This window comes from Jaculus jaculus, chromosome 14 (assembly GCF_020740685.1).
Source record: "Jaculus jaculus isolate mJacJac1 chromosome 14, mJacJac1.mat.Y.cur, whole genome shotgun sequence".
Lineage (NCBI taxonomy): Eukaryota > Metazoa > Chordata > Mammalia > Rodentia > Dipodidae > Jaculus > Jaculus jaculus.
Window position 1 is genome coordinate 69319528 of NC_059115.1, and position 27321 is coordinate 69346848.

Consider the following 27321-nt stretch of genomic DNA (forward strand, 5'->3'; position numbering starts at 1 on the left):
GGAACTCCAGACACATGCAGCACTTTGTGCATCTGGCTTTACGTGGGTACTGGGGAAATTGAATCCTGCTAGTTAGGCTTTCAAGCTTGGCAAGCAAGCACCTTTAACCACTCAACCCTCTCTCCAGCCCCCAAATCATTTTTCTTTTTTGTTTCCTTGCTTGGAAAGAAAGCATCCGTTAGTGACATCTTGAGAAAGGGTAACTTTTTGGGAACTTGCATGTCTGAAAATTTCTTTATTCTTCTCTCAAGCTTAGGTGATGATTTGAGCAGGCTTAGGATTTTATTTTGGATAATGTTTTCCTCCTAAATTTTAAAGGCATTACATCATGGTCTTCCAAGCCATTCTGATTTGTGTGTTGGTGTGGGTGCACATTCATTCTCTCTTCCTTTCTAGAAGGTGGTTTTGCTTCTCCTTGCCTCTAACAAGTTTTATGTGATATTTTTATCCACTGTGATGAGCATAAACAAGGACTACAGATTGTATTTAATTATAGTGTTTCCTTAGTGGCATTTAATGTAAGTCAGCCTTCTGACCATTCTTTCCTATATTGCATTTTTGTGTGTGAGTATAGTATGAATGGTATGGTATGGCGTGTGTGCGTGCACATGCATGCACACTATGTATGCTTACGTACCCTGTCCTGTGGGGTAGCCTGTGGTGGCCAGAGAACCTTGGCCTGTGTCCCCCTCCATCACTCACCAGCTGGGTCTTTTCTGGGGCTGGAGCCCCTTTCTGATTCTGAAACTTGCTGTTCATGAGCCCTAGCGATTTTCTTCTCTCCTCCCCCTACACCCCCCACAGGACTGAAGATACAGTGTGCAAGGCTACGCCCAGCACTTTATGTGGGCTCCAGAGATTGGAACTCAGGTGGTCTCAGGCCTCATACATGCACAGGAAGCACTTCACGGCTGAGCCATCTCTCGTCCTCATCCAGTTTTTCTCCATTCATGACACTGACATTTGAAGTCCATGACGATGTTTGCAGCCTCTTCCTAAAATTGTCCTTGCTTTCACATGACTACCTTTGAGTTAGATCCACTCAGATGGGTATTTTAGACGGGTACACAGTCTTTCATACCGTGAGTACATAATAACATCTTGCCTTGATGTTAAACTTGCTGTCTTGAAATTGCAGTATTTTGTACATACAAAGTACAGAAAAATTAGCAGATTCACAGCCATGAAAAATTGGGCACAAGGATCATAGTTTGAACAAGATTCCAGACTAGCAGTTCTTAAATTTTGTTACACATTACAATTGCCTAAGATGATTTTCAAATCCCAATGCTTGGGGTAGAAGATAGACTTATATACTATTTTGAAACATCCTTAGGGGATTCCAAATTACAGCCAAGCTGTGGACCACAGGTCTAGACTAACATTTAGTAAGATGTGGCCTATAGGCCACACCTGTATTTTTATAAACAAAGCTTTATTAGGGTGTAACCATGAGCATTTGCTCTGTATTGCCTGTTGTGCATTCATGGTGAAAATGCAGAAATCAATGGTAGTTGAGAAAAAGTCCATATGGCTCACAAAGCCCCAAACATTTAGTATCTCAGGTATCTGGTCACAGTAACCAAAGAAATGTATAATACAAACCCTCAAAACATTAAAGTTATATCTCTAATATGTAATACATTTCACCATGAGTCAAAGGGTGAAAAATTAAACAATCCACAAAGGCAAGGGGGAGAACATTCTAAACATAATACAAAATTCCAAAGTCATGAAAATAAAGATTTGTAACTTTTAAAACACATGCTATTTTAATTGAAAAAAATCAAAATTATGCTTGGTGTTTTGTACAACGATTCATAAATTCACAAATGTACAGTATGAAATACAAATTTCTACATAACAAATAACTATTAAGAGACAAATGACAGTGATAAGATAGAAAGAAATTATTGCTATTATCATTATTACAAACTGTTAGTATCTAAGAAAAAGTGTGCCTACAATGGAAAAACGAGACTAACAAACAACAGAGAGGCAGGCTAAGACTAGAAATAGAGAAAGTAATGATAATGCAAATTTTGATTGTTATTAGATATATGAAAAAATGATCTCATTACGCAGAGAAAAAATATATAAAATAAAAAAAATATCTTTTATCTATCAGGTTGGCAAATGATGTGAGGACATGCATTTCTGATGAGAATAACTGTTAGTGTAATTGCTTTAGAAGCAACTTAGTATCTACAGTAATTTTGTAGATTTACTCTTAACTCAGCAATTCTACTTCTAGGTATTTACTGGTGAAGTGGAATGAAAAGAATAAAAAAAAAATGGGGCAATCTGCAGGAAAAAACAATGTGTATAGTATAGTCCAATTGTGTGTGTGTGTGTGTGTGTGTGTGTGTGTAAAAATATATCTGTTAGTGAATATGTTGCTTGGCTATAAAAGCAAGCGTAATGTGGTTTTAGTAGTTGAGTTTTTTGAAAGGGTACTGATTGAAAAAAAGGGAGACTTCTCATCCCTTGTTAACTCTTTTGTTCTATTTGAAGCTCATAATACGTTGTGCATGTATTACATATTTTAAAAAAGACCAGTAAGGGCTGGAGAGATGGCTTAGCGGTTAAGGCACATGCCTGGGAAGTCTAAGGACATAGGTTCAATTCTCCAGGTCCCACATAAGCCAGATGCTCATAATGGTGCATGCGTCTGGTGTTTGTTTGCAGTGGCTAGAAGCCCTGGAGTGCCCATGTGCTCTCTGGCTGTAATAAATGAGTAAAAATAAAGCATTCTAAAAAAGACTAATAAAATCAGTAAATAACCCATTAAATAGTCCTAATGCATCAAATACATCCACGTCATCCTATAAGATACAAGTAATTCATGGACCAATCATCAATTGCTAATATATTACTATTTTTATGGTTCATAAATGGTGGTTATTAGGTTATTAAAATATTTTGTATTTTGTATTATATAGCAAGATATAACTTGTAGTATTTATTTCTATCCTTTAATTCTTTGATTATTAAGATGGCAGATGCTTGTAAGAATAAGGTCTTAACAGTAACAAAGTTTTGAAAATATGAAATTTGAGCCAGGCATGGTGGTGCATGCCTCTAATCCCAGCACTTGGGAGGCAGAGGTAGGAGGACTGCCTTGAGTTCAGGCCACCCTGAGTGAATTTCAGGTTGGCCTGGACTACAGTGAAACCCTACCTTGGACACCCCCCCAAAAAAAGTAGCCATTGGCACTTTAAGATATAATACTTAAAAGTAAGTAAAATTAGTAAGCACTAACATCATGTCAGTTAAAGTGTTATCAACAGGTTTAGAACACTGCCTCCTTGTTATTGTTCAAGTTGTTACTGGAATTGTGGGGTTTTAAGCCATTCACGGATGGCCTTCTCATACTTCCTTGGTTCTCTCAGCCATTCTTCATGCCACCGAAGGTTTGCTATAACATTTGAATAGTTTTGCCCTAAACTCTGTTTCCACTTGATAAACTGCTCTTTATTGTATTGGTGGACAGCAGCAGACACTTTAGGGTAGTTTACAATAGAACGAAGTTTCTGGTCCAAAGAGTGAGCAATTTCTGGAAATTTTGTTGCAATATTTATTAGTTCATCTGGATCCGAGGAAAGATCTGAAAGAATGAAAATACCTGTCAAAATGGCTATTTTCCCCTAGAATATCATTTAAGACAGATAAAGTACTAGAAATCAAGAGCTGGAGAGATGGATTAGCAGTTAAGGTATTTGCCTGCAAAGCCAAAGGACCTTGGTTCGATTCCCCAGGATCTTTGTAAGCCAGATTCACAAGGGGCACATGTGTCTGGAGGTCGTTTGCCCATTCTCTCTTTTTTTCTCAAATAGATAAATAAAGTTTAAAAAAATAATTAGAATTCATTTTCATTCAGTTCCAGCAACGAGACGGGCCCTGCAACATGGTGAGACACTCATCCTTAGTGAGCTGGTTTCTCTCTGATGTGCAGGGGAATCACAGCAATGCTGGTACTTCAACTGCCTTGTACTTCCAAGATATCAGGATTCCTCATTTAGATAGGTCATGCTCCTTCTGGCTTAGTACTACTTTTCACTAACTCCTATTGTTTAAGTACCTTGTGCCCGCATTGCTGACGTTACATTCGCCAGTACTGTCCATGGAGAAACAGCCATGGACAAAGCGCTTCTTTCAAGCACTGCCAAGGAGAAAGCAGACAGACTTTTCTGAACTGCGAATGCTCTTATTTCATATGCTATGGGCAGGCAAAGGATGGAACTTAAGATGTCAGTCTAATTAGCAAGAAAAAAAACAAACCAGAAAGCCAAAGATCTTATGGAAACTAACTCCAGATACTGAAGAAAACTATATGCAGAGGGAAACTCTTCTATGGGTCTGCCTGACTGCACTGTCCAGACAGACCTGGAGACACATGTGACTTTGCGGGTTACTTCATAGTGCTTCTCTTTAGGAAAGGGGGGTCCACAAGAAAACTGTAATGTGCAGGCATGTCCACAGGCTGCATGTGGCGGACAGCAGCTTTCATCAGCCCAACATGAAACTGTTAACTCCCTGAAAGCATTATGAGATTGTTTTACAATTGATTTGTAATATGACTGTGCAGCCCCTCAGCAGGAACTCTGTACACGACACATGCAGTGTCAAAATCCACCACCCTTCAGCAGTCACATCTGCTTTTTTTGCAGAACATGGTATATATAAAAAAAAAAACCTGAAAAATGTCAACAAATAAAGAATTGGCTTTTATTTAGTAACTTGCCCAAAGAATTAGGAAAGGTGTTCTGATGAATGGAGAGGATGATACGTGAGGATGAGACAGACTTTGTAAGTTGAAAAAGATGAAGAAATTGGAAACAAGAACAAAAATCAGATGGGTGGTTATAAAATTAATTCCTCCTATGGTGCAAGAGCACAGTCCAAATGGTGGGCTTCTTCAAACTTCATTTTACAATGACTGTTGAAGGTGCGTGAGAACTTCATTAGTCATCAGGATGAACATTTAAGGACTTCTGTGTGTGTTAACTCTGATATTTGTAACTAGGAAAGAAACTTAGGGAGAAATAAATATTAATCATGGGCTTGGTAACTATTTTATGTAATGCTGAGGGTAAAGGATAAGAAAAACTAAATCAAAGAAATGCTATTTAAAAATTAGTTCATAGATAGTGAAGCTGGCAGGCATTTTTAGAGTGGAAGAAGCTAGGATGTTGGAGAGATCTATGTTGAACTCTTTGTTTTGCTAATTCTTAGCTGTGAGACTCTACATAGATGTCTGAATTTCTCTGACCTCCTAATCTCCTTCTCTATAAAGCGAGGAGAATGGGACTCTCTTGTAGGGTCATGGTAAACATGGAGCTATATATGTAGACTGTTTAGACTCCATAACAGTCAGCCATTAACTTTTCAGAAGCGATGAAACCTAGGCGCAATGTGAACGTGTGGCCTATTGACAAAGAAATACAACAGTGGGTATCCGAAGATCACTGATCTGAACACAGTGTCCCTGATCCAAAGCCTCGGGGAACTTGCTCTAATATTCAGACGCTGACCTGCAAGGGAGCTGCTCCCCTTTCATTCCTTGAGCATTCATAACTGGCATCATGACATGTTTCTGTCATCGGAGGCCGCAGAGACTGTAGATGACACCGTTTATGAACACACTGCTACTACAGTCAAATGCTTACTCTAAAGGCCATAACATCTGGGTTAACCATTTGTATAGCCTTCCCCACCAGGAGAAGCAGTAGGTATTCATTTACTTAACACTGATTATCGGAGCTCGTGAGCAAGTCTCCGTACGTGAGCTCATCACACTGACAGCTATGCGAGCAAGTTTACCGAAGAGCTGCGGCGGCACGGAGGCGCCGTCGGCGTACGCTATGTACTTCCACTGGTCGGTCCGGAGCATGTAGGTAGAAGCGTTTACGTCGCATCCGTGGAATTCACTCAGGACCCAAGGCGGGTGGAGGTTCTTGGTCGGATGTTCATTCCCAAATGGTTTGGATGATAGTGGCAACAAAGAGAACCCACTCAGGTTCTTAGGAAGAGGAATCCCAGCAATATCTTTGGAACAAATATATATATATACATATATACATATGGTTAAAAATAAGTATTTTAAAATAATTCCATTTTTAAGTAGTTGGAATTAAGAAATGACATCATTTACATTTTTTTCTATCATTAATAAGTAAAATTACATTTCTATAAGATCACATTTTTTGAAATTCAAAATAAAAATCAGAACTTTTCAATGGGAGGAAGGCAAGTGTTTAACAAAAATGTTAACTATTAAAAGAAAAATGCGCTTGAAATTTTTAAAAATTTTTTTTATTTATTTTTATTTCTGTATTTGACAGAGGAAGAGGTAGATACAGACAGAGAGTAAAAATGGGCCAGCAAGGGCCTCTATCCACTGCAAAGGAACTCCAGATGCGTGCACCCCCTTCCTTGTACATCTGGCTAACGAGGGTCTCGGGGAATTGAACCAGGGTCCTTTGGCTTTGCAGGCAAACGCCTTAACCACAAAGTCATCCCTCCAGCCCTGCACTTGAAATTTTGTGTTTAAAAGTAAAAAAAAAAAAAAAAAAAAAAAAAAAAATTTATTTCAATATCGTACACCAGGCTGACCACAAACTCACTATCCAGCCAAGACCTGACCTTGAACTCCCAATCCTCCGGCCTGCACCTCCCAAGTGTTGAGATCACAGGTGTATGCTACTTTGCCTAGATCTTCTTAAAAAAACATGCAGTTGCAAGTCTGTGGTTGCTGAGCATGGGCATAAGCACACAAAATCAGTCACTGCTTGGGAATTTTGCCACACTGATTCAAACGAACTCTGAAGAAATTTAGATAAATGAGTGTAAAGACTTTATAATAAAAAGTCAGGGATTTGTACTGCTTTGAATTTAAGATTTGTGTTTCACACTTTACCATTTCTGAAGAGAAGAAATAAGGTATCTACGATCTATGTGTATTGATAGTTTTTAAAATTCATGGTGTCACAGAACAGACGAACTGCAGTGTTTAAGTGCTAATGAAACTAAAGTACTCTTGAAATGAGAAAAGAAGCCACTAGTTTTTCATGATTATTCTACTATCTTCAACAAAAACTTCTTACCACCTCAATCTAAATGGTACTCTTAGAGATCTGTGGCTATGCCTGTATTGAAAAGGCAGTAAAAGCCGGGCGTGGTGGCGCACACCTTTAATCCCAGCACTCGGGAGGCAGAGGTAGGAGGATCACTGTGACTTAAAGGCCACTCTGAGACTACATAGTGAATTCCAGGTCAGCTTGGGCTGGAGTGAGACCCTACTTCAAAAAACAAAAAACAAAAACAAAACAAAAAGAAAGAAAAAGAAAAGGCAGTAAAGCAAGCAGTGCACAAAACTAGCTAAAAAGCTGAGGAGAAATGTTCATAGTGACAAATTAAGGGAATCTCCTAACTCTGTACACAGTTCATAGATTCAAAGTGGATAGAATATTCTACAAAGAAAATGCTTACATTTTAGGGAGAAGGTGGTTGAGGAGAATTACATGTTCTATAAATTAAAAATAGAGCTGTGGGCTAGAAAAATATGGCTTAGCAGTTAAGGTACTTGCCTGCAAAGCCAAAGGACCCAGGTTCAATTCTCCAGGACCCACGTTAGCCAGATGCACAAGGTGGTACGTGCACCCAAGAGTTCATTTGCAGTGGCTGGAGGCCCTGGTACACCCATTCTCTCTCTCTCCCCTCTCTCTGTCTTTAATAAATAAAGAAATCTTAAAAAAAAAAAAAAGAAAGAAAATGGAGTGATGAACTTGAATATCTTGTATGACGTACTTTATAGTCACATTCTGCTTGTGACTCCTCTGAGGGGAAAATAACAAAAGTGAGTGAAGAGCGCAGGATCTGAAGATGACCCATGTGCTTCAGAGAACCGCTCTGACTCACCATTCCACGAGCTGCTCGAGACGAAAGAAAGTTAGCAGGACCTCTGACTACTTTGCTTATTCATTCTCCAGAATCCCAAGTATAAAGATTTCCAGAACCGTTTTTCTTACCAAGCATAGTCGGGTAGATGTCCACGAGAGAAACCACATTTGGCACTTGTACACTGGCCCTAATTCCTGGTCCCATCATCAAAAGGGGCACATGGGCACTGGCTTCATACATGCTCATCTTGTAAAACTGCCGGTGTTCCATGGCCATCTCTCCATGGTCTGAAGTGTATATGACAACAGTTTTCTGAAGAAGACCTAACTGGCGAAGAGCTAAGATAATCTCACCTGCAACGGAATCAAGACAAACCCATTAACTCTTATGTTTACTTATCTTTAAAATATATACGTTTTAGTTTTGTGTGTCTGGAGAGAGACAGAGAAAGAGAATATGGGTGAGCCAGGGCCTCTTGATACTGCAAATGAGTTCCAGATGCATGCACCACTTTGTGTGTCTGGCTTTACATGGGTACTAGGAAACTGAACTCTGGCCAGAAGGCTTTGCAAGCAAGTGCCTTTAACTACTGGACCATCTCCCTAGCCCTATCACCATAAGTTTTTGAAAATTATTTATTTATTTATTTGAGAGTGACAGACAGACAGAGAAAGAAAGAGGCAGATAGAGATAGAGAATGGGTGCGCCAGGGCCTCCAGCCACTGCAAATGAACTCCAGACATATGGGCCCCTTTGTGCATCTGGCTAACATGGGTCCTGAGGAATCGAGCCTTGAACCGGGGTGCTTAAGCTTCACAGGCAAGGGCTTAGCCACTAAGCCATCTCTCCAGCCCACCATAAGTTTTTTTTTTAAATATTTTATTTTTATTTATTTATTTGAAAGAAAAAGAGGGAGAGAGAGAGAGAATGGGTGTGCCAGGGCCTCCAGCCACTGCAAATAAACTCCAGATATGTACCCCACCCCCTTGTGCATCTGGCTAACATGGGTCCTGGAGACTCAAACCTGGGTCCTTTGGCTTTGCAGGCAAATGCCTTAACCGCTAAGCTATTCCTCTGGCCCAATTTTTTTTTTTTAATTTAAAAAATTTTTATTTATTTGAGAAAGAGAGGAAGCCAAAAAGAGATAGAGTGCACGTCAGGTCCTCCACTCACCACAAACGAACTCCAGACACATGTGCCACCTTGTGCATCTGGCTTACATGGGACCTGGAGAATTGAACCTAGGTTCTTAGGCTTCACAGGCAAGCACTTTAACCACTAAGCCATCTCTCCAGCCTGTGTTATTTCTTCTTATTTATTTATTTAAGACAGAGACAGAGAGAAAGAGGAAGCGGGGGGGAGAATGGATGCACCAGGGCCTCCAGCCAGTGCAAACGAACCCCAGATGCGTGCGCCTCCTTGTGCATCTGGCTAATGAGGGTCCTGGGGAATCCAGCCTCAAACCAGGGTCCTTAGGCTTCACAGGCCAGCATTTAACCGTTAAGCCATCTCTCCAGCCCCTGTGTTATTTCTTAATACTATTCAACACAGTGCCAAATAGAGTACATAACAGTAAAATGTTTGAACAGTAATAGATACAATTTGTTGACTAGACCACAATACATACAAAAAGAAATGAAAAATGTATATATTCTATAAACTTTGTAACTTGAAGGACACAAACTGCTACATGCAGTTTTCCCTGAAGAGACAAGAATGTTAATCTCATTTTTTTTTTTTTTTTTTTTTTTTTTTTAAGATTTTCAAGGTAGAGACTCACTGTAGCCCAGGCTGACCTGGAATTCACTATGGAGTCTCAGGGTGGCCCCAAACTCATGGCTACCTCTGCCTCCCGAGTGCTGAGATTAAAGGCGTGCGCCACCATGTCCAGCTCATTCTCACATTTTCTGTAGCAGCATTAAAGTGGAGTATTTTACTTTAATAGATATGGATGAATGGGTGGTGGGAAGCTTTTTCTTAAATTTAATTTTATATATAACAGGTTATACTCTTTTATTCTCTCACCCCTGCTCCCATTTCCTTGGGGACCCTCCTCAGTGAGGTTATGGTATTCACTGTGGGGTCAAGAAGGCCTTAGTCCCATTGAGGTAGTGGGGGACCATGCCTCTGAGTATTCCTATCCGGGTGGCAAACTTTTAAAACCAACTTGTAAGGTACACATGAGTGAACGTTCCCTAACACAAGAAAATGCCAATGAAGTACAACTCAACAGATGTACGAGTTCAAGGCCAGCCTTGGTTACATAGTGAATTCGAGGTCACCCTGGGCTGAAATCCTGTTGCAAAAGATCACGTGCCTGGGAAGTCTTCATGACTCTTTTTTTCATTCCTACATTTGTTATATTATAAGTAACTCACTCAGTGCTTTTTCCTTTCTGCTGTATTCTGTTTACTCAGCCAGTAATTTCTCACAATATTGGCCAAAGTTGCTGTGTGGAGGAGGGGCCGCCTACACCTCACGACACAGTTGTCCTTCCCTTTGAGCTGCGGCACAGTGAGTGACATCATGCTATGGCAATAACGTTTGCTATCACAACAGCGATTATTTCCTACAACCAAGGTTTCTTCACACAGGAGCTGGAAACCTGAAACGCTACAAGTGAACAGATAAAACTTTCTTGACAATCATCTGCAGGTGGAAGGTTTGGTTCTGAGCTGACCATGAACCCGAAGGATGGCAGGAAATTCAATGGGAGAAAGAATTTGTTTTGTACGTGTTACAGGTGTGGAGGGAGGGGCACGATGTAACAACTTCTCATCGCGTTTCTTAGAACCCAAACGTCCTTGCAATTACCTGTTGGATGCCAGCAAAGAGGTGTTTCAAGATGACAGCATCCTATGGCTCTTTGTGTATAAACAAATCTGAGCATTTATAAATCTGAGAAATCATGATTAATTAAAATAGGGCTTTACTTTCCAATATTACTAGAATAGGAAAAGCTTTTTATTCTACTATTCATGCATTTTATGTCAAGGTCCTTAGCATTGTAAGTATGAAGTATCTTAGCAACTGTGGTAAGCAGTATCAGAATATACATACTCCTGCAAGCTTCAAGCAGCATGGCCACGCTTGATCAGAAAAGTATTATACTGTTTCTAGGGCTCGAGGGATTGCTTAGTGGTTAAGGTGCTTGCCTGCAAAGCCAAAAGACCTAGGTTCGATTCCTTAGGAGTTTGTTTGCAGTGTCTGGAGGCTCTGGCACACCCATTTCTCTCTCTCTCCTTCCTTCTCCCTCTCTGTGCCTCTTTCTCTCTCAAACAAATGAATAAAAATAAATTTATAAAAATATTATGCTTTTTCTCTATGTAATTGCTTATTAGTTATAACACCTACCAAGCATAGCATCTGTCTCGGCACACATTGCATAGTAAAATGCTCTAATCTTCTGAATTTCTCTCTCTGTGAACTTCCCAGTGCAGTTTTTTGTGTAAGAAGAGTAATAATCGACAGGGTGCATTTCTGGTAAAGGCAACCACTTTGGGATTTTAATGGCATCATGAGATACCTGAAAAGGAGAAGAGAAATCACTGCCATATTAGCAAAGTCATAATACACCTTTCCTCTGAGAAGCACCTATGCACACTTTATAATGCTTCATTAGTTAAATAGTTCAAAAATGTTTATGAGATGTGTAAAGAAAACAGCAAGTCAATGGGACTGGGGGAAGGCTTCGTGGTTAAGGCATTTACATGCTAAGCCTAAGGACCAGATGCACACAGTGGTGCATGTGTCTGAAGTTCATTTGTAGTGGCTAGAGGCCCTGGCACACCTATTCTATGTCTCATAAATAGATGGATAGATAGATAGATAGATAAAATATTTGTAAAGAAGGAAATAGCAATCAAACTCATAAAGTATGAACCAACTGACTATCTTGTATCTGAAATATTTAGGTTAAGAATGCTCAAGATTTTACTAAACTTTGCTCTACAGACCTACGGCAGTAGATGTGTCTCCTAGTGATAAATCTGTGACACTTGTACAAAAAAACCAGTATAACAAAAGAAGACTTAGTCAACAAAGATGAACATTCAATAAAGAAATGAAAGTGGGGCTGGAGAGATGGTTTAGCTGTTAAGATGTTGGTCTACAAAGCCAAAGGATTCTGGTTCGATTCTCCAGGACCCACGGAAGCTGGATGCACAAGGGGGCACACGTATCTGGAGTTTGTTTGCAGTGGCTGGAGGTCCTGCCACACCCATTCTCTCTCTCTCTCTCTCTCTCTCTCTCTCTCTCTGTGCCTCTTTCTCTCAAATAAATAAATAAAATATATTTTAACAAAAAGAAATGAAAGTGATATGAGATTACAGCTCCACTCCAGATATCCCAATGATTCAGAGCTGGAATAACTTAGTGAGTATACATTTGTCCTAACAAGAAATGACTCAGGACTGCCTGCACTGCTGAGAAAATGTCTTTCAGTCCCTCTTTATATGTAGACATAACACATGAAAATCCATACAGTTATTTTATTTCTTTAAAATTACCCCTTCAGTTTTTAACAAATTGGTATTGGCCAAGTCTGAAAATGTAAATTTCCAATTTTTCCTTAAAAGGAAAAAAGGCTGCAGATGCACTCTGTCCACTTCTACTTTTGAACATACACACTACATTTACCTTTTCAAGCCAATAAAGGGATGTGTGAAATGTTGAAGAGCCAAAGTTTTCTCCGGAAGATGGTGAGGGGTAAGGGTGTGGCAAGTTTAATCCCAAGTATAGGACAAATGGTCTGGTGTAATTAACCGCTTCCGTTCTTAACCAATGCACTGCTTTGTCCACGACCTTCCAGTCCTTTTCCATTACTCTTACTTTATCCTTACTGGGAATAAGATTAACCATGGGCCTGCCTTCTTGTTTGAGTAAGAATTCAACGTCTCTTGTCCATGCTTCCACACGATTACTGAGGGAGTAAAAAGAAAAAGATTTTGTAAGATATCTAGAGAGTGGCGAAAAACTGGCTCAACATACACACAAGGAAAACCATTTAAATAGTCATGGACATGTTCAAATAACTAGATTATATCTCAGCTGAAAAGCTGTTGAGTGTTACAAATTTGAAAACTATGGAGAAACAAAAAATGAATATTCTTTAATATGTTCTTTAAAATTAAGATAGATTCTTTAGACTAGTTAGTTTTCCTATCGAGATGGCTCAGAGGATGCATCACCTGCTACACAAGTGTGATTAGTTTAGTTTAGATCTCGAGAAGCCAGATAAAGCCGGATGCTGTAGTGGGCATCTATAATCCCAGAGCATTTATGGCAAGATGGGAGGAGGAGACAGGAGAATCTCCTGGAAGCTTGTGGGCTGGCTAAATGGTGTATGCAGTAGAGAAACGACGAGAGACCTAGTTTCAAAGAAGGTGGAAGGCCAGGAGCAATACATGAGGTTGTCCTCTGACATGACTGCCTTGGCATGCACGTGCCTGCACACCCACATAAACACACACACACACACACACACACACACACACACACAGTGATACAAAAGATTTACAAAAAAATTTGGCCTAAATTTCTAGTATTTTCCCTTATTCACTGAATTTTCTCGCATCTTAATTTTTTTCTCTCAGAGGACAGTACTAGCCAATGTTACCATAATTTTAATCAGTCTCTCTTTTACTTTGATGTCATGATCTTTTACATCCTCTTATGATGGTCTTGTGTAGGTAGTGTCAGGCACTGTGAGGTCATGGATATCCGGGCCATTTTGTGTCTGGAGGAGCACATTGTAAGGAGTTCTACCCATCCTTTGGCTTTTATTTTTACTTATTTGAGAGAGAGAGGGAATGTGTGAGAATAGGCATGCCAGGGCCTCTAGCCACTACAAACGAACTCCAGATATATGTGCCACCTTGTGTATCTGTCTTACGTGGGTCCTGGGGAATCAAACCAAGGTCCCTTGGGTTTGCAGGCAAATGCCTTAACTGCTAAGCCATCTCTCCAGCCCACCATAATTTCTTTCCATCATTAATGCTCTATATTTAAAACACCCTACCTACCACATATACTTCATATACATGTCTAAAGTGAGGTAAGGTCTCTCTCTAGCCCAGGCTGACCTGCAATTCACTATGTAGTCTCATAGTGGCCTTGAACTCACAGCAATCCTCCTACCTCTGCCTCCCAAATGCTGGGATTAAAGGCATGTACCACCATGCCCGGCTAAAATTTCTATTTTAATATGTTCCCAGTTCTTATCTTTTCTCACTAAAAATCAATTTTAACTATACTTTAAGTTAATAGTGACATGAATTTCTTATTCATTATAAACTAGATATTTTCTTCAACAGCTTGGCTTCTACGTTAATGACTTACGCAGTTCAATTTTTGGAAGTTGACTTGATTTTTTTTTAATGCAACATCCAAGTATATGTGGCTGACATAATTGATTAGAAGCATACCCAGACATTTCCAAGAAATTTGTTTTTATAAGTTTCAGTTAACATAAGTACATCTGAAGTGCTCTGTCAATTAAGAAAGACTTTTTAGGAAGAGATCAAATTCTCATTAATTGCAGATGATATGATTCTATACATAAAGGACCCTAAGGACTCTACCACCAAACTGTTAGAGCTGATAGACATTTTTAGCAATGTAGCAGGATACAAAATAAACCTAAAGAAATCAATAGCCTTCTTATATGCTAATAACAAACATGCTCTAGGATGAAATCAGAGAATCATTCCCATTCACATTTGCCTCAAAAAAAAAAAAAAAAAAAAAGTACCTTGGAATTAACCTAACCAAGGAAGTGAAGGATCTCTATAATGAAACTTTAAAACACTCAAGGCAGAAATTGCAGAAGACACTAGGAAATGGAAACACATCCCATGATCTTGGATTAGAAGAATCAATATTGTGAAAGTGTCAATCTTACCAAAAGCAATCTATACATTTAATGCAATCCCCATCAAAATTCCAATGGCAGTCTTCATGGAAATAGAAAAACAATCCTAAAATTCATTTGGAAGCAAAACAAAACAAAACAAAACCTTGAGTAGCCAAAACAATTCTGAGCAAAAAAATAAGGCTGCCTGCATCACCATACCTGATTTTAAGCTACACTAAAGAGCCACAGCACTATATATAGCATGTAATGTACGGGCACAAAAACAGACAAGTAGATCAATGGAACACAACAGAGGACCCAGATTTAAGTCTGGGAAGCGATATCCATCTGATTTTCAACAAAAATGCCAAAAATATTCATCAGATTAAAGACAGTCTCTTTAAAACAAATGATGTTGGTAAAACTGGATATCTATATGTATCAAATGTCTATCAAACCACCAGACAGGGCCATAGTAAGTCACTCTGGGCACTTACAGTACGGGTGAAAATACTTGTAGAGTCACGTTAGATGCCACACAGAACGGACCACACGAGGAGGCATTTCTAAGGCTATGTTAGCACTGACTTGCACCAATTAGCTAAACCTTCTCATCAATGAAATTAAACTCCAGCTAGCTTATGGGTGTCCAAAATTCCCAACCACAAGTTCAGTAGTGGAGACATTAGAATTCAAAAGTAGGCAAGCTCAAGTCAGGCTTGGTGGCACACACCTGTCCGCCTAGCAGGTTGGAGGCAGGAGGATGAGAAGTTCAAGGCTAGACAGCCGGTTTGAGGTCAGCCCGGACTACATGAGACCTTGTCTCAGAAACAACAGGACAAAACAGAACAAAAATCAATACGTAATTTGATTCTAGATTTTTCCTGTTAACCATGATGCCTGCCTGCCTGCCTGCCTGGCTATCTATCTATCTATCTATCTATCTATCTATCTATCTATCTATCTCCCTCACTCTCTCCCTCCCCCTCCCTCCCTCCCTACCTATCTACCTATCTACCTATCTACTAATCCATCCGTCCAGCTGTTTTTTTAATGCTGTGGATAGAATCCAGGACCTTGTGGCTGCTAAGTACGTGCCCTACCACTAAGCTACCCCTTATGACAAGAGGGCTGCAGGATTTCTGAAGGCCTATTTAAATGAAAGAAAATAAGTAGCAATAGTATTAAGTTGTAGAGAACCATCCAAGGCGAAACCAAGAAGTAACTGTTGTGAAAATAAGAATACGTGTTATAAAAACAAGAGTCAAGGGCTAGAGAGATGGCTTAGAGGTTAAGACACTTGCCTGCAAAGCCTAAGGACCCAGGTTTGATTCTCCAGGTCCCACTTAAGCCAGATGCACAAGGTGGCACTCGCATCTGGAGTTCGTTTGTAGTTTCTAGAGGCTCTGGTGCCCATATCCTCTCTCTCTTTCTTTCTTTCTTTCTTTCTTTCTTTCTTTCTTTCTTTCTTTCTTTCTTTCTTTCTTTCTCTCTCTCTCTCTCTCTCTCCCTCTCTCTCTCTCTCTCTCTCTTTCTCCCCCTCTTTCTGTCTCAAATAAAAATAAGTAATAACTAAACACAAAACAAAAAAACAAGGGTCTGCTAGGCCTAGTGGTGCACGCCTGTGATCCCAGCACTTGGGAGGCAAAGACAGGAGTTGTCATGAGTTTGAGGTCAGCCTGGACTAGAGTGAGACCCTATCTCAACCCTCTCCAAAAAGAACAAGAGTCAAAATAAATCAAAAGCTAAGCTATTTTATAGACATAATTTAGACTTTGTTTGTTTGTTTGTTTGTTTGGTTTTGGAGGTAGGGTCTAACACTAGCCCAGGCCGACCTGGATCTCACAGGGTAATTCTAGCTGGCCTTGAACCCACAGCAATACTCTTACCTTTGCTTCCTAAGGGCTGGGATTAAAGGTATGCACCACTACATCTGACTCAGGATTTAGACTTTAGCATTTAAGAAAAGCAAAACCACCTGAATACTAGCAATTTTAATGTTTCAAGCAGATTAAAAAATCTGAAGCTTTAGTCAAATTGGCACAATTAAGGGATTAAAAGATTGACTTTCACCTCTATGAAAGAAAGAATAAAAAAGAGAATACATGGGCTGGAAAGATGGCTAAATGGTTAAGGCGCTTACCTGTGAAGCCTAAGGGCCCATGTTCAATTCTCTAGATCCCACATAAGCCAAACACACAAAGGTGAGGCAAGCGCAAGGTCGCACATGACCACTAGGTGGCACAAGCATGTGGCATTTGGTTGAAGTGGCTGCGGCCCTGGCATGCCAATTCTCTCTCCCCATACCCCCCAAAATCAAAAAGAGCGTATGTGCTACCACAGAGGGTAGCAATTAGGATGACGATGATGATGATTGTGATGATTACTTACCTAACAGAATGATGTCCTGAAGTATAGTCTAGTTTTCCAAATTTTTGTGTCCAATAGCCATGCTCCTCCATGACATCCATCCACGTTGTGTAATTTGGATCAAGGCCCTTAAAATTATTCCATGATTCTGTTAAATGAGTGAAGAGGCCACTCCACATTGCTGGGAGACAAAGAGAAATAACAGAAACTGGCTAAAGAACAGCTTAACCATTTGTTTTGACTATGCTTAAGATAAGTTAGTTTTCTTTTGAAAATAAAAATAAGTTAGTTTTCATCACAGCTGGAATTGAATAGAAAGCCTGAGTGGAATTAGAGCCCTTTGTTCAGTTGTAAATGCAATTTCTAAATGTTTTCTCGGTTAGCTTTAGCAGTTACAGGTTAGACGTATCGTATACAGCTTCACTTTGCCGGGATGAACCTCCACGCACACACGGTTTCATGGGAGAAACAGGACTTATTTTAGCTTACAGATCCAAGGGAAGTTCCATTCATGGCAGAAGAAGCTGGTTCTCAGTCATCACAAATACAAGGAGAGAGAGAAACCATGACTAGCCAGAAAACATCAAAAAGCAGGAAGCAAGAACCGTCAGCAAGCGTGACCCCACCAGAGCTCAAACTGCTCTCTTAAACCTTAGGGCTAGGGCTGGAGAGATGGCATAGTGGTTAAGCACTTGCCTATGAAGCCTAAGGACCCCGGTTCAAGGCTCGATTCCCCAGGACCCACGTTAGCCAGATGCACAAGGTGGTGCACGCGTCTGGAGTTCGTTTGCAGTGGCTGGAGGCCCTGGTGCGCCCATTCTCTCTCTCTTTCTCTCTATCTGACTCTTTCTCTCTCTGTCTGTCACTCTCAAATAAATAAAATAAACAACAACAACAAAAATAATCCTTGGGCTAGACTCCAGGATCTGCCACAAGTGCCACCTCTTCCAGCCAGGAGGCTGGAGATCTGGGTTTTAAGTTTCATTTTGTTTTCTTTTTATAGTTTTTCAAGGTAAGGTCTCACTCTGGCCCAAGCTGACCTGGAATTCATTATGTAATTTCAGGGTGGCCTTGAACTCATGGTGATCCTCCTACCTCAGCCACCCAAGTGCTGGGATTAAAGGTGTGCCCACCACACCCGGCTTATAAATTTAATTTTAACACCTGAGTCAGTGGGGGGTCATATACCACAAGGTGCCTGCAGGGTAGACCTTACTTCCGTTTTATCATTAAGGATTTTTTTTTAAAATTCCTTGGCCTTTTCCAGGTTTTAAGGAAAATATTTAACTGTACTATGTGCATTCTCTCATTTTTCTGTAACTTCTTTTAATATTTTTCTTCCTTTTCTTATTTTGGTGTACACATATATTAGTTTGGAATCAGGTTTCTTTTTCTCTTCTAATCAAATGCTTCCCAAGAGGTGAGGTATCACCTGGGTTTGAATCCCAATTGTCTTCCTTCTTAAATAGCCTTTGTTAAGATATTTAACCTTTGCACATTTTAACTTTCATCTGTAAACTCAGGATAAAAACAGCATTTACCTTGTAGAAATTTTATGCTTGTGTGTTTATTTTATTTTATTTGACAAAGGGAGAGAGAGAATGGGTGCACCAGGGCCTCCAGCCACTGCAGACGAACTCCATACGCGTGCACCCCCTTGTGCATCAGGCTAATGTGGGTCCTGGGAAATCAAAACTGGGTCATTTGGCTTTGCAGGCAAATGCCTTAACCGCTAAGCCATCCCTCTAGCCTAAAATTTTAAGCTTATATATGTTAATACATGGAAAGCAGTTAGAACTCACCAGACACATAGTAAGATGCAGTAAGTATTCATTTTTATCACGCTTATTCCTTTTCTTTGATCAAAATCTTCAAAGTAGGGCTGGAGAGATGGCTTAGCGGTTAAGCACTTGCCTGTGAAGCCTAAGGACCCCGGTTCGAGGCTCGGTTCCCCAGGTCCCACGTTAGCCAGATGCACAAGGGGGCGCATGCGTCTGGAGTTCGTTTGCAATGGCTGGAAGCCCTGGTGCGCCCATTCTCTCTCTCTCCCTCTATCTGTCTTTCTCTCTGTGTCTGTCACTCTCAAATAAATAAATAAATAAATATATAAATAAGATTAAAAAAAATTAATGAAATCTGTCAACAGATTTGTGTACGAAATTCTTACATAAGCATTGTGCTAATAAACTGATTTTTTTTAAAAAAAATCTTCAAAGTATAATTCTTCCAGAAAAAAAAAGACCATTTAAAATTTTGCGGCCACTAGGGTTCATTAATAATTTCCTCACTTATTATATCAATTGTATATGCTGGGAGGGATACAGCGCGTGCAGCGTTTTGTAGATAAGGATACAGTAAGTTGCTTTACATGGTTCTTTAATGGCTAGAATCACCTTAGCCTCACTCAGTGTTCATTCTTATCAACATAGGATCAAACCCAGCCAAAATGTTTTTATGTATGGCTGGTTCTTCAGCCCTGAGCTATCAATTAGGATAGTTTAGGTTTCCTTTCATTGCTGGAAAATTCAGATAAACTTGACGATGAGAAGTTCTAACTACTTTGTGTGTATTTTCAAGCCCAAAGAGTGAGTTCCTTTTTCATTCGTCCACTGAAAAGTTTTCTTTTTTTTTAAAATTTTTATTTATTTATTTGCAAGCACAGAGAGATAGAGAGAAAATGGACACGCCAGAGCCTCTAACTACTGCAAATGAACTCCAGACACATGTGCCCTTGTATCTGGCCCATGTGGGTCAAACCAAGGTCCTTTGGCTTTGCAGGCAAACGCCTTAACCGCTAAGCTATCTCTCCAGCCCTGAAAAGTTTTCTTGGAGAGAGAGCTCGTCTAAGAAGGGCTCGTGCTTCCTCCTTTGCTAAGTCAGAAGCTTCTGAGTCATCAGCCAAAAAGGAAACGAAACAGAAACACCCAGAGAGACAAGACAGCATCGCAGGCAGTAACAGTTCTGTCTCCTGAAAAACACATTAAAAATCCCAAAACACATTAAAAATCCCAATACGCCCACTGCTCAGCCCACACCTTAGAACGCACACCTTTTATTGTGAAGTGTTTTTCTTAGCTTCCACATATGACCTTCTGACACTACTTCTGGCTATGGTATTTTAAACCGCAAATAAATTTCTAGGGCCTGGACACCCTCTTCCATTAATATTAGGCATGTCATACCTGCACGGGATGGGCAACAGATTGGTGAGTTTGTGTAGGCATTCAGGAAGGAAGTGCCATGTGATTTCATGAAGTCGATAAAAGGAAGTTTTACCACCTGACTTCCTGGTTGAAATGTTAACCTTCCATCCTGGAGGAAAGAAATTAAACCACCACTTACTACTTTACAAGAGAAGAAAGTCATTTCTTTTAATTTTAACCATACTATGTATTTAATTAATTAATTAATTAATTTACTTTTGTTTTTTTGAGGTAGGGTCTCACTCTAGCCCAGGCTGACCTGGAATTTATTCTGTAGTCTCAGGGTGGCCTTGAAGTCATGGCAATGCGATCCTCCTACCTCTGCCTCCAAGTGCTGGGATTAAAGGCGTGTGCCACCATGCCCGGCTAACCATACTATTTATAATGCAAAACTGCAATACAAAACTGCCATATGAAACCTCAAAAGGTAAAAAGCAAGCACAGAGTGTTAAGCACCCAGTGCCTGAATGTCTAGAATTTAACGCAGCGTGTTACACTTGAATCCATTTGGATGTAGCAAATGAAAGGATTTCTTTTATTATTATTTATTTATTTATTTGACAGAGGAGAGAGAGAGAGTGAAAGGGGGGGGGGGAGGATGGGCACCAGGGCCTCTAGCCACTGCAAGTGAACTCCAGATGCGTGCGCCCTCTTGTGCATCTGGCTAACGTGGGTCCTGGGGAATCGAACCTGGGTCCTTTGGCTTTGCAGGCAAACGCCTTAATTGCTAAGCTATCCCTCCAGCCCTGAAAGGATTTCTTGAAAAGTGCTTCTGGAGGGAATGATGGACTAATTTAACAAACACGTATTGAGTATTTCCTGTGTACCAAGCACTGTGCAAGACCTAAGAATGTAATGCTGAGTAGCATCTTGCCCCCAGTAAGCTTACAGTCTAGTCAGGGGCAACGAGTGCACCATCACAATCAGCCGTCATCGACACTTGACAGGCTCCAAGAGCACCGTGAGAAGCAGCCGCTCCCTAAACAGGGCTCGGTATTTAGCGTCTCATCATTCCGGGCCAAAGAAAGCCGGAGGAGAAGTCTACATTTCAAGCACTGTGCTAATGAAAGAAGGAAAGAGTAACCTGGTTTATCTGTCATGGCACGAGTGATTGCATATAGTGCTTTTTTTTTTTCTTCTTCTACACTTAGCCACCACAACTGATATTCTTAGTAAGTGTGTAGTATATATTCTTTTTTTGGGGGGGGGGTTCAAGGTAGGGTGTCACTCTGGCCCAGGCTGATCTGGAATTCACTATGAAGTCTCAGGGTGGCCTCAAACTCACAACGATCCTCCTATGTCTGCCTCCTGAGAGTGCTGGGATTAAAGGCGTGCGCCACCATGCCTGCGCCTGGCTTCTTTAGCTTTTTTGGAGGAGGGGAAGTTTCTTTAGCTTTAAAAAAATTTCTCTCTCTCTATATATATTTTGTTTTATTTTTGTTTTTCGAGGTAGGGTCTCACTCTTGCCCAGGCTGACCTGGAATTAACTATGGAGTCTCAGGGTGGCCTTGAACTCACAGCAATCCTCCTACCTCTGCCTCCCGAGTGCTGGGACTAAAGGCGTGCACCACCACACCCAGCTCTCAATATATTTTTTATTGATATTTGAGAAAGATGGAGAGGCAGAGAGAGAAAGAGAGCCAGAGACTGAGAGAGAGAACGGGTACGCCAGGGTCTCCAGCTGCTGCAAGCAAATTCCAGATGCATGCTTTAGCTTAGTGGGCTTTGGGGAATTGATCCAGTGGGTCCTTTGGCTTTGCAGGCAAGTGCCTTAACTGCTAAGCCATCTCTCCAGCCCTCTTTAGGGTTTTATTTATTTATTTATTTATTTATTTATTTATTTATTTATTTATTTATTTATTTTTAATGTGTACTGAAAACCAGTGACTCCAGAAATCCTCCAAGTCTTGAGCTTGAACTGCTGAGACATCTCTGTGGACTAAGCAGCTGCCAGTTTCTCTGCCTCGACAGACTTCAGCCAGCCGTCGTTGGACTGCCCAGTGCCCACGAACTGGGAGCCGTTCTAGTGAAACCCTTGATACCTATCTGGCTCGTTTTCTCTAGAGAACAGTGTCTGATACAATGGGTATGTGAGTTATTTCCACTTCTCAGCCATTAATATAACACCTCTGTGAGTATTCATGGAGAAGCTTTTGCATGGACTATTTTCATTTCTCTTGAATATATATCTTAGCATATAACTGGTGGATTACACAGTTGCTCTATGGTTAGTCAGAAGACCTGCCAGACTTTCCCAAAGTGGCTTAACCATTCTGCTTCCCCAATAGCGGTAAGTGTTCCAATTTTTTCATGTTCTCATAAACTACAGCTGTTCTCTCTGTGTGTGTGTGTGTGTAAAAATCAGTGTATAGAGTAATTTTAAGTATATATTAACTGTACAAAATAATTGGCTCACTGCAACATTTTCACACCTGTATATATAATATACTTTGATCACAGGCAACTCTCTGCTACATTCACTTGGTCCTCTCTTCTCCTGATACCCTAAATTTCTTGGTAATTCTCCTTCAACTTAAAAAAAGTTTTTCAAATATTTATTTATTTGACAGAGAAAGAGGGAGAGAGACTGAGAGAATGGGCACACCAGGGCCTCTAGCCACTGCAAACAACATCCAGATGCGTGCACCTCCCTTGTGCATCTATCTGGCTAACATGGGTCCTGGGGAATCCAACCTGGGTCCTTTGGCCTTACAGGCAAATGCCATAACTACTGCTAAGCCATCTTCTCCAGTCCTCTTCTTCTACTTTTATTTAGATATGTTGGATTATGAATATTTAAAAATATTTCTATGTATTTGAGAGAGAGGAGGAGAGATGAGGGGAGAATGAGAACACCAGGGTCTCTTGGCTGCTACAAACTAACTGCAGATGCATGAATCACTTTGTGCCTCTGGCGTTAAGTGGGTCGTGGGGAACCGAACCCAGGCCTGCAGGCTTTGTAAGCAAGTGCCTTAGCTGATGAGCCATTTCCCCAGCCCTGATAATGGTGTCTCATGGGGTTCATCTGCATGTCCTCAATGATGTTGAGTATTTTTCATGCGCTTATCTGACATCTGTGTGGCTTCTATGGAGGAATGCCGATTCAGATCTTTTACCCATCTTGGGCTGTCTCATCCGAAGTTGCAAAAATTACACTTATGCTTCCGTGTAAAACTTTTACAGCTTTAGCTCTTACAGTTAAATCGCTTCCCCCGCCGGAGTGAGGTCCTCAAAGGAAATGGGAGTCTGCAGGGGGAAGAATGAGAGAGAGAGACACCAGGTTGCTGTTGCAGGTGACTCAGGGTCTCTGCCTTCCTCAAAACCTTGTGTTTTATTTATATTACTACAGAACAAAAGCAGGCTTATTTTCCAGGAAGTATCAAAACACTCAATTCTCAGCAAAGTGCTAGACAGACTGTTTCACACCGAAAGGCCATTCTTTTAACTTTCTTATACATTCCTTGTGACCAAGCTTAGCAAAGGACTTATTAACCTGTTTGATTAGAGAGTTTTATTGTTTTCTAGATAACAAACACCAAGCAGGACCTGGTCGAGCAAGCCTTTCCAAGAAGGGCAATGAACTATAGGGTATCCATTTTCCATTCTTGCTCACTATGTGACCCGAGTTTTCATCACAAATTCCTGTACAGGGTAGAGGAGGGCCAGCAGGGTCAGGAAACCTAAATGCAGTGGCCTTAGCTCCTCAAGGTGGACTTCGGAATTTCTGGTGTTGTAATGGAAGGACCAAGAAATTCTTTTTTTCTTTCCGTCACTTTGCAAAGACCTCCTTATTAGTCATATTCTTATATTTATCTAGGGAGCACAAATCTGTACAAATGTTTTATTTTCTTTCAGCCCTCATTTCTCTACAGCAAGGAACAGTTTGAGTTTCCTTTTCTTGAAAGCCTAAAAAAAGACAGGAGTGCTATTGCTGATAGGAAAAACTTACCACGGGATATTGTTTACAATCATGGAAGTTGTCAATAAAAAAGTAAATTTAAAAAAAAGTTAAAAAAAAGAAAGAAAGAAAACCAAACACAGGGAACTGAATGGTTTCAGCTCCATCATGAAGTTACAGCCATGTGGAGTCCTCTTCCTAGCCAGGACCATTGTCAAACAGCAGGAGTGACTTTGCCTCCACCAATCACTGATTCATTTTAAGTTAATTTTTGTATGGTAGAAAGGTCCAACTTTATTCTTTTACATGTGAATATTCAGTTTTCTAAGCACTATGCATTTTATTTTTATTTATTTATTTATTTTGGTTTTTCAAGGTTGGGTCTCACTCTTGCCCGGGCTGACCTGGAATTAACTATGTAGTCTCAGGGTGGCCTCGAACTCATGGCGATCCTCCTACCTCTGCCTCCCAAGTGCTGGGATTAAAGGTGTGTGCCACCACGCCTGGCCTGTTTTATGTTTTAAACAAATACATCACTCTATTAAACACTCTTGTTTTTAACTTCTGGACTCTTTTTTTTTTTTGTTGATTATTTAAGAGCGACAGACAGAGAGAGAAAGAGGCAGATAGCGACAGAGAGAGAATGGGCACGCCAGGGCTTCCAGCCACCGCAAACAAACTCCAGACGTGTTTGCCCCCTTGTGCATCTGGCTAATGTGGGTCCTGGGGAATCGAGCCTCAAACCGGGGTCCTTAGGCTTCACAGGCAAGTGCTTAACCGCTAAGCCGTCTCTCCAGCCCTGGACTCTTAAATTTAGTAGTTTCTGATATTTTGAGGGGTTTTGGTTTTTTGAGGTAGGGTCTCTCTATAGCCCAGGCTGACCTGGAATTCACTATGTAGTCTCAGGCTATCCTTGCACTCATGGCGATCCTCCTATGTCTGCCTCTAGAGTGCTGGGATTAAAGGTGTGTGCTACCATGCCCGGTCTAGTTTCTGATTTTTTTTTTTTAATATTCAGGGTCTTTTAATTTTCATATGAATTTTAGGATAAGTTCTTCTACTTCTGTTAAAAAAAATCACAAAATCACAGAAAGAAGGAAGCAGGGCTGTGCAGTATTGTGAGGATGGGCTGTACATCAGGGCGAGATGCCATTCCAGGGTGCCTGTCTGGGAGGGAACAAACTAGTGGAAGGTCACCCCAGCCCTATTCACAGATGACATGAGTTTGTATATAAGTGACCCAAAAGACTCCACCAAAAAACTTCTAAAGGTGATAAATTATTTCAGTCAAGTGGCAGTTACAAAATCAATACCCTCAAATCAGTAGCTTCCCTATATGCCAAAGATAAACACATGGTAAAAGAGATAAATGACAAGATTCTGTTTTCAATAGCCACAAAAATGAGTAAATAAATACCTTGAGAAGTCACTAACCAAGGAGGTGAAAGGCCTATACAAAGAAAACCATTATGTATAATATTAGCTCTCACTTTTGCATTTACGTGAGTGCCCTTCATGTCTAGTTGGTTGAGTACTCTTATAATAAATAAATTTTGTTAAGTGCATTGTCTCCATCTATTGAGACGGTCAGTAATATTTTGTTGAGGATATTTGCATCTCTATTCCTAAGAAATACTGGTCTCTAATTTATTTATTTATTTATTTTTGCCATGTATTTGTCTGGTTTTGGAATAACACAACTATTGATCACACAGAACAAGTTAAGGAGTGGTACCTGCTCTACGATTTTTGAAAAGTTTAGGAAGAATTTGCATTCATTCTTTAAGTGTTGGGTAGAATTTATCCATGAAGCTACCTGGGCTTGGGTATTTTGAGAGATGTAGTTAGTTTTTCTTTTTAAATTTTTTTGGGGGGGAGAGTGAGAGAGAGAGAACTGGTGTGTCAGGGCCTCAGCCACTTAAATCAAACTCCAGATGCTTGTGCTACCTACTGTGCATGCAGAACCTTATGCTTGCATCACCTTTGTGTGTCTGGCTTAGGTGGGATCTGGAGAATAAAACATGGGTCCTTAGGCTTTGCAGGCAAGTGACTTAACCACTAAGCCATCTCTTCAGCTCCCAGTCAGGGATTTTATTTAGAACCTTCTGGTGATCAAATCTAGAAACTACATATATAAATTTCTTCACATCTCACCCAAACATTAATTCCTACAAACTTGGGTGACCTGACCAATGACTTAGAACACTGATACTCACTTATGGAAATGCAGGATTCTCTAATTTCTCCCAGAACTGAATCAAAACGTAGTGTTACTAAAAGTTAACAGTGGTAAAGTAATTTAGTGGATCCCACCTGTAGTTTCAAGCAGGAGAAGGGTGAGCCTAGGAGTTCCAGGCCAGAAGAGAATGCATTATTTAAAAATAAAAGTAAAACAAAAAAAAAAAAAAAAAAAAAAAAACCTCCTCGTCGCGTTTTATTTACTGTTATTTCATGTGTAAGCATATGTATGTGGTGTAGGAGTTGTGTTTATTTGAACGGGCGCACCAGGGCCTGTATCCCACTGCACAGGAACTCCAAAAACATGCACCACGTTTTGCATCTGGCTGAAGGGGGGTCGTCGGGAATCGAACCTGCGTCCTTAAGCTTTTCAGGCAAGCGCCTTAACCGCTAAACCGTCCTCCAGCCCAGGAGTTGTGTTTCTTACTTTGCATCAGGGTCTGCCCGATGTCCAGAGTTAGGCAGCCCGAACGGGGAAGCCTCTCTGAATCGGATGACGGCCACCGGTCCATGAAGGGGACCCCGCCCTCCCCGTACTTACGAAGGAGTCGCTGGCCACTAGCACCACGTTAGGCGCCGCGGATAAGCCGAGCCTCTGTCCCCCTGCCGCGGGGGTCGGTGCAGCCAGCGCCGAGGCTGCGATCACCGACACCCAGAGCAGCAGCATCCCGCCGTGAGCGGTTTCCAGAGCCGGACGCCGGGCCTGCCTCCTCTGGAAGTGCCTCTCGGGGCGAGGGGCGGCTGGGGGAACAGAACTTCTAGCTTGGTTTCCAAACATACCCTTCGGTAACGCCCCCCCCTTCACTGTAGAACTACAACTCCCATCAGGCGTCGAGCGATCGATGAAGAAATCGACC

The 27321-nt window shown here is 40.8% G+C and overlaps 1 protein-coding gene across 2 annotated transcripts; it reads right to left on the reverse strand.

Moving 5' to 3' along the window:
• Nucleotides 1–2352: 2352 nt before the first annotated feature.
• Arsk (arylsulfatase family member K) lies at nucleotides 2353–27234 on the reverse strand. Of its 2 annotated transcripts, XM_045134440.1 has the most exons (9): nucleotides 27006–27233; nucleotides 23525–23574; nucleotides 20308–20437; nucleotides 17147–17306; nucleotides 12541–12823; nucleotides 11257–11428; nucleotides 8031–8255; nucleotides 5824–6048; nucleotides 2353–3607 (listed from the first exon to the last, which is right to left on the reverse strand). In XM_045134440.1, exons 3-9 carry the CDS (start codon nucleotides 20375–20377, stop codon nucleotides 3327–3329), a joined length of 1416 nt encoding a protein of 471 aa, XP_044990375.1. In that variant the 5' UTR covers nucleotides 20378–20437; nucleotides 23525–23574; nucleotides 27006–27233; the 3' UTR covers nucleotides 2353–3326. The 2 variants fall into 2 exon arrangements, with proteins under 2 accessions (XP_044990375.1, XP_004651487.2); XM_004651430.2 differs by lacking the exon at nucleotides 23525–23574 and having other exon boundaries at nucleotides 27006–27234.
• Nucleotides 27235–27321: the final 87 nt, after the last annotated feature.

Excerpts from the sequence above, each read along its gene's own strand:
- Arsk (XM_004651430.2), bottom strand. The coding sequence starts at position 27,131 with ATGCTGCTGCTCTGGGTGTCGGTGATCGCAGCCTCGGCGCTGGCTGCA. Across the intron at positions 20,438-27,005 it reads TAGTGGCCAGCGACTCCTTC|GATGGAAGGTTAACATTTCA; the intron begins GTAAGTACGGGG and ends TCTTTCCTCCAG. Across the intron at positions 17,307-20,307 it reads CTGTTGCCCATCCCGTGCAG|CAATGTGGAGTGGCCTCTTC; the intron begins GTATGACATGCC and ends TTTGTCTCCCAG.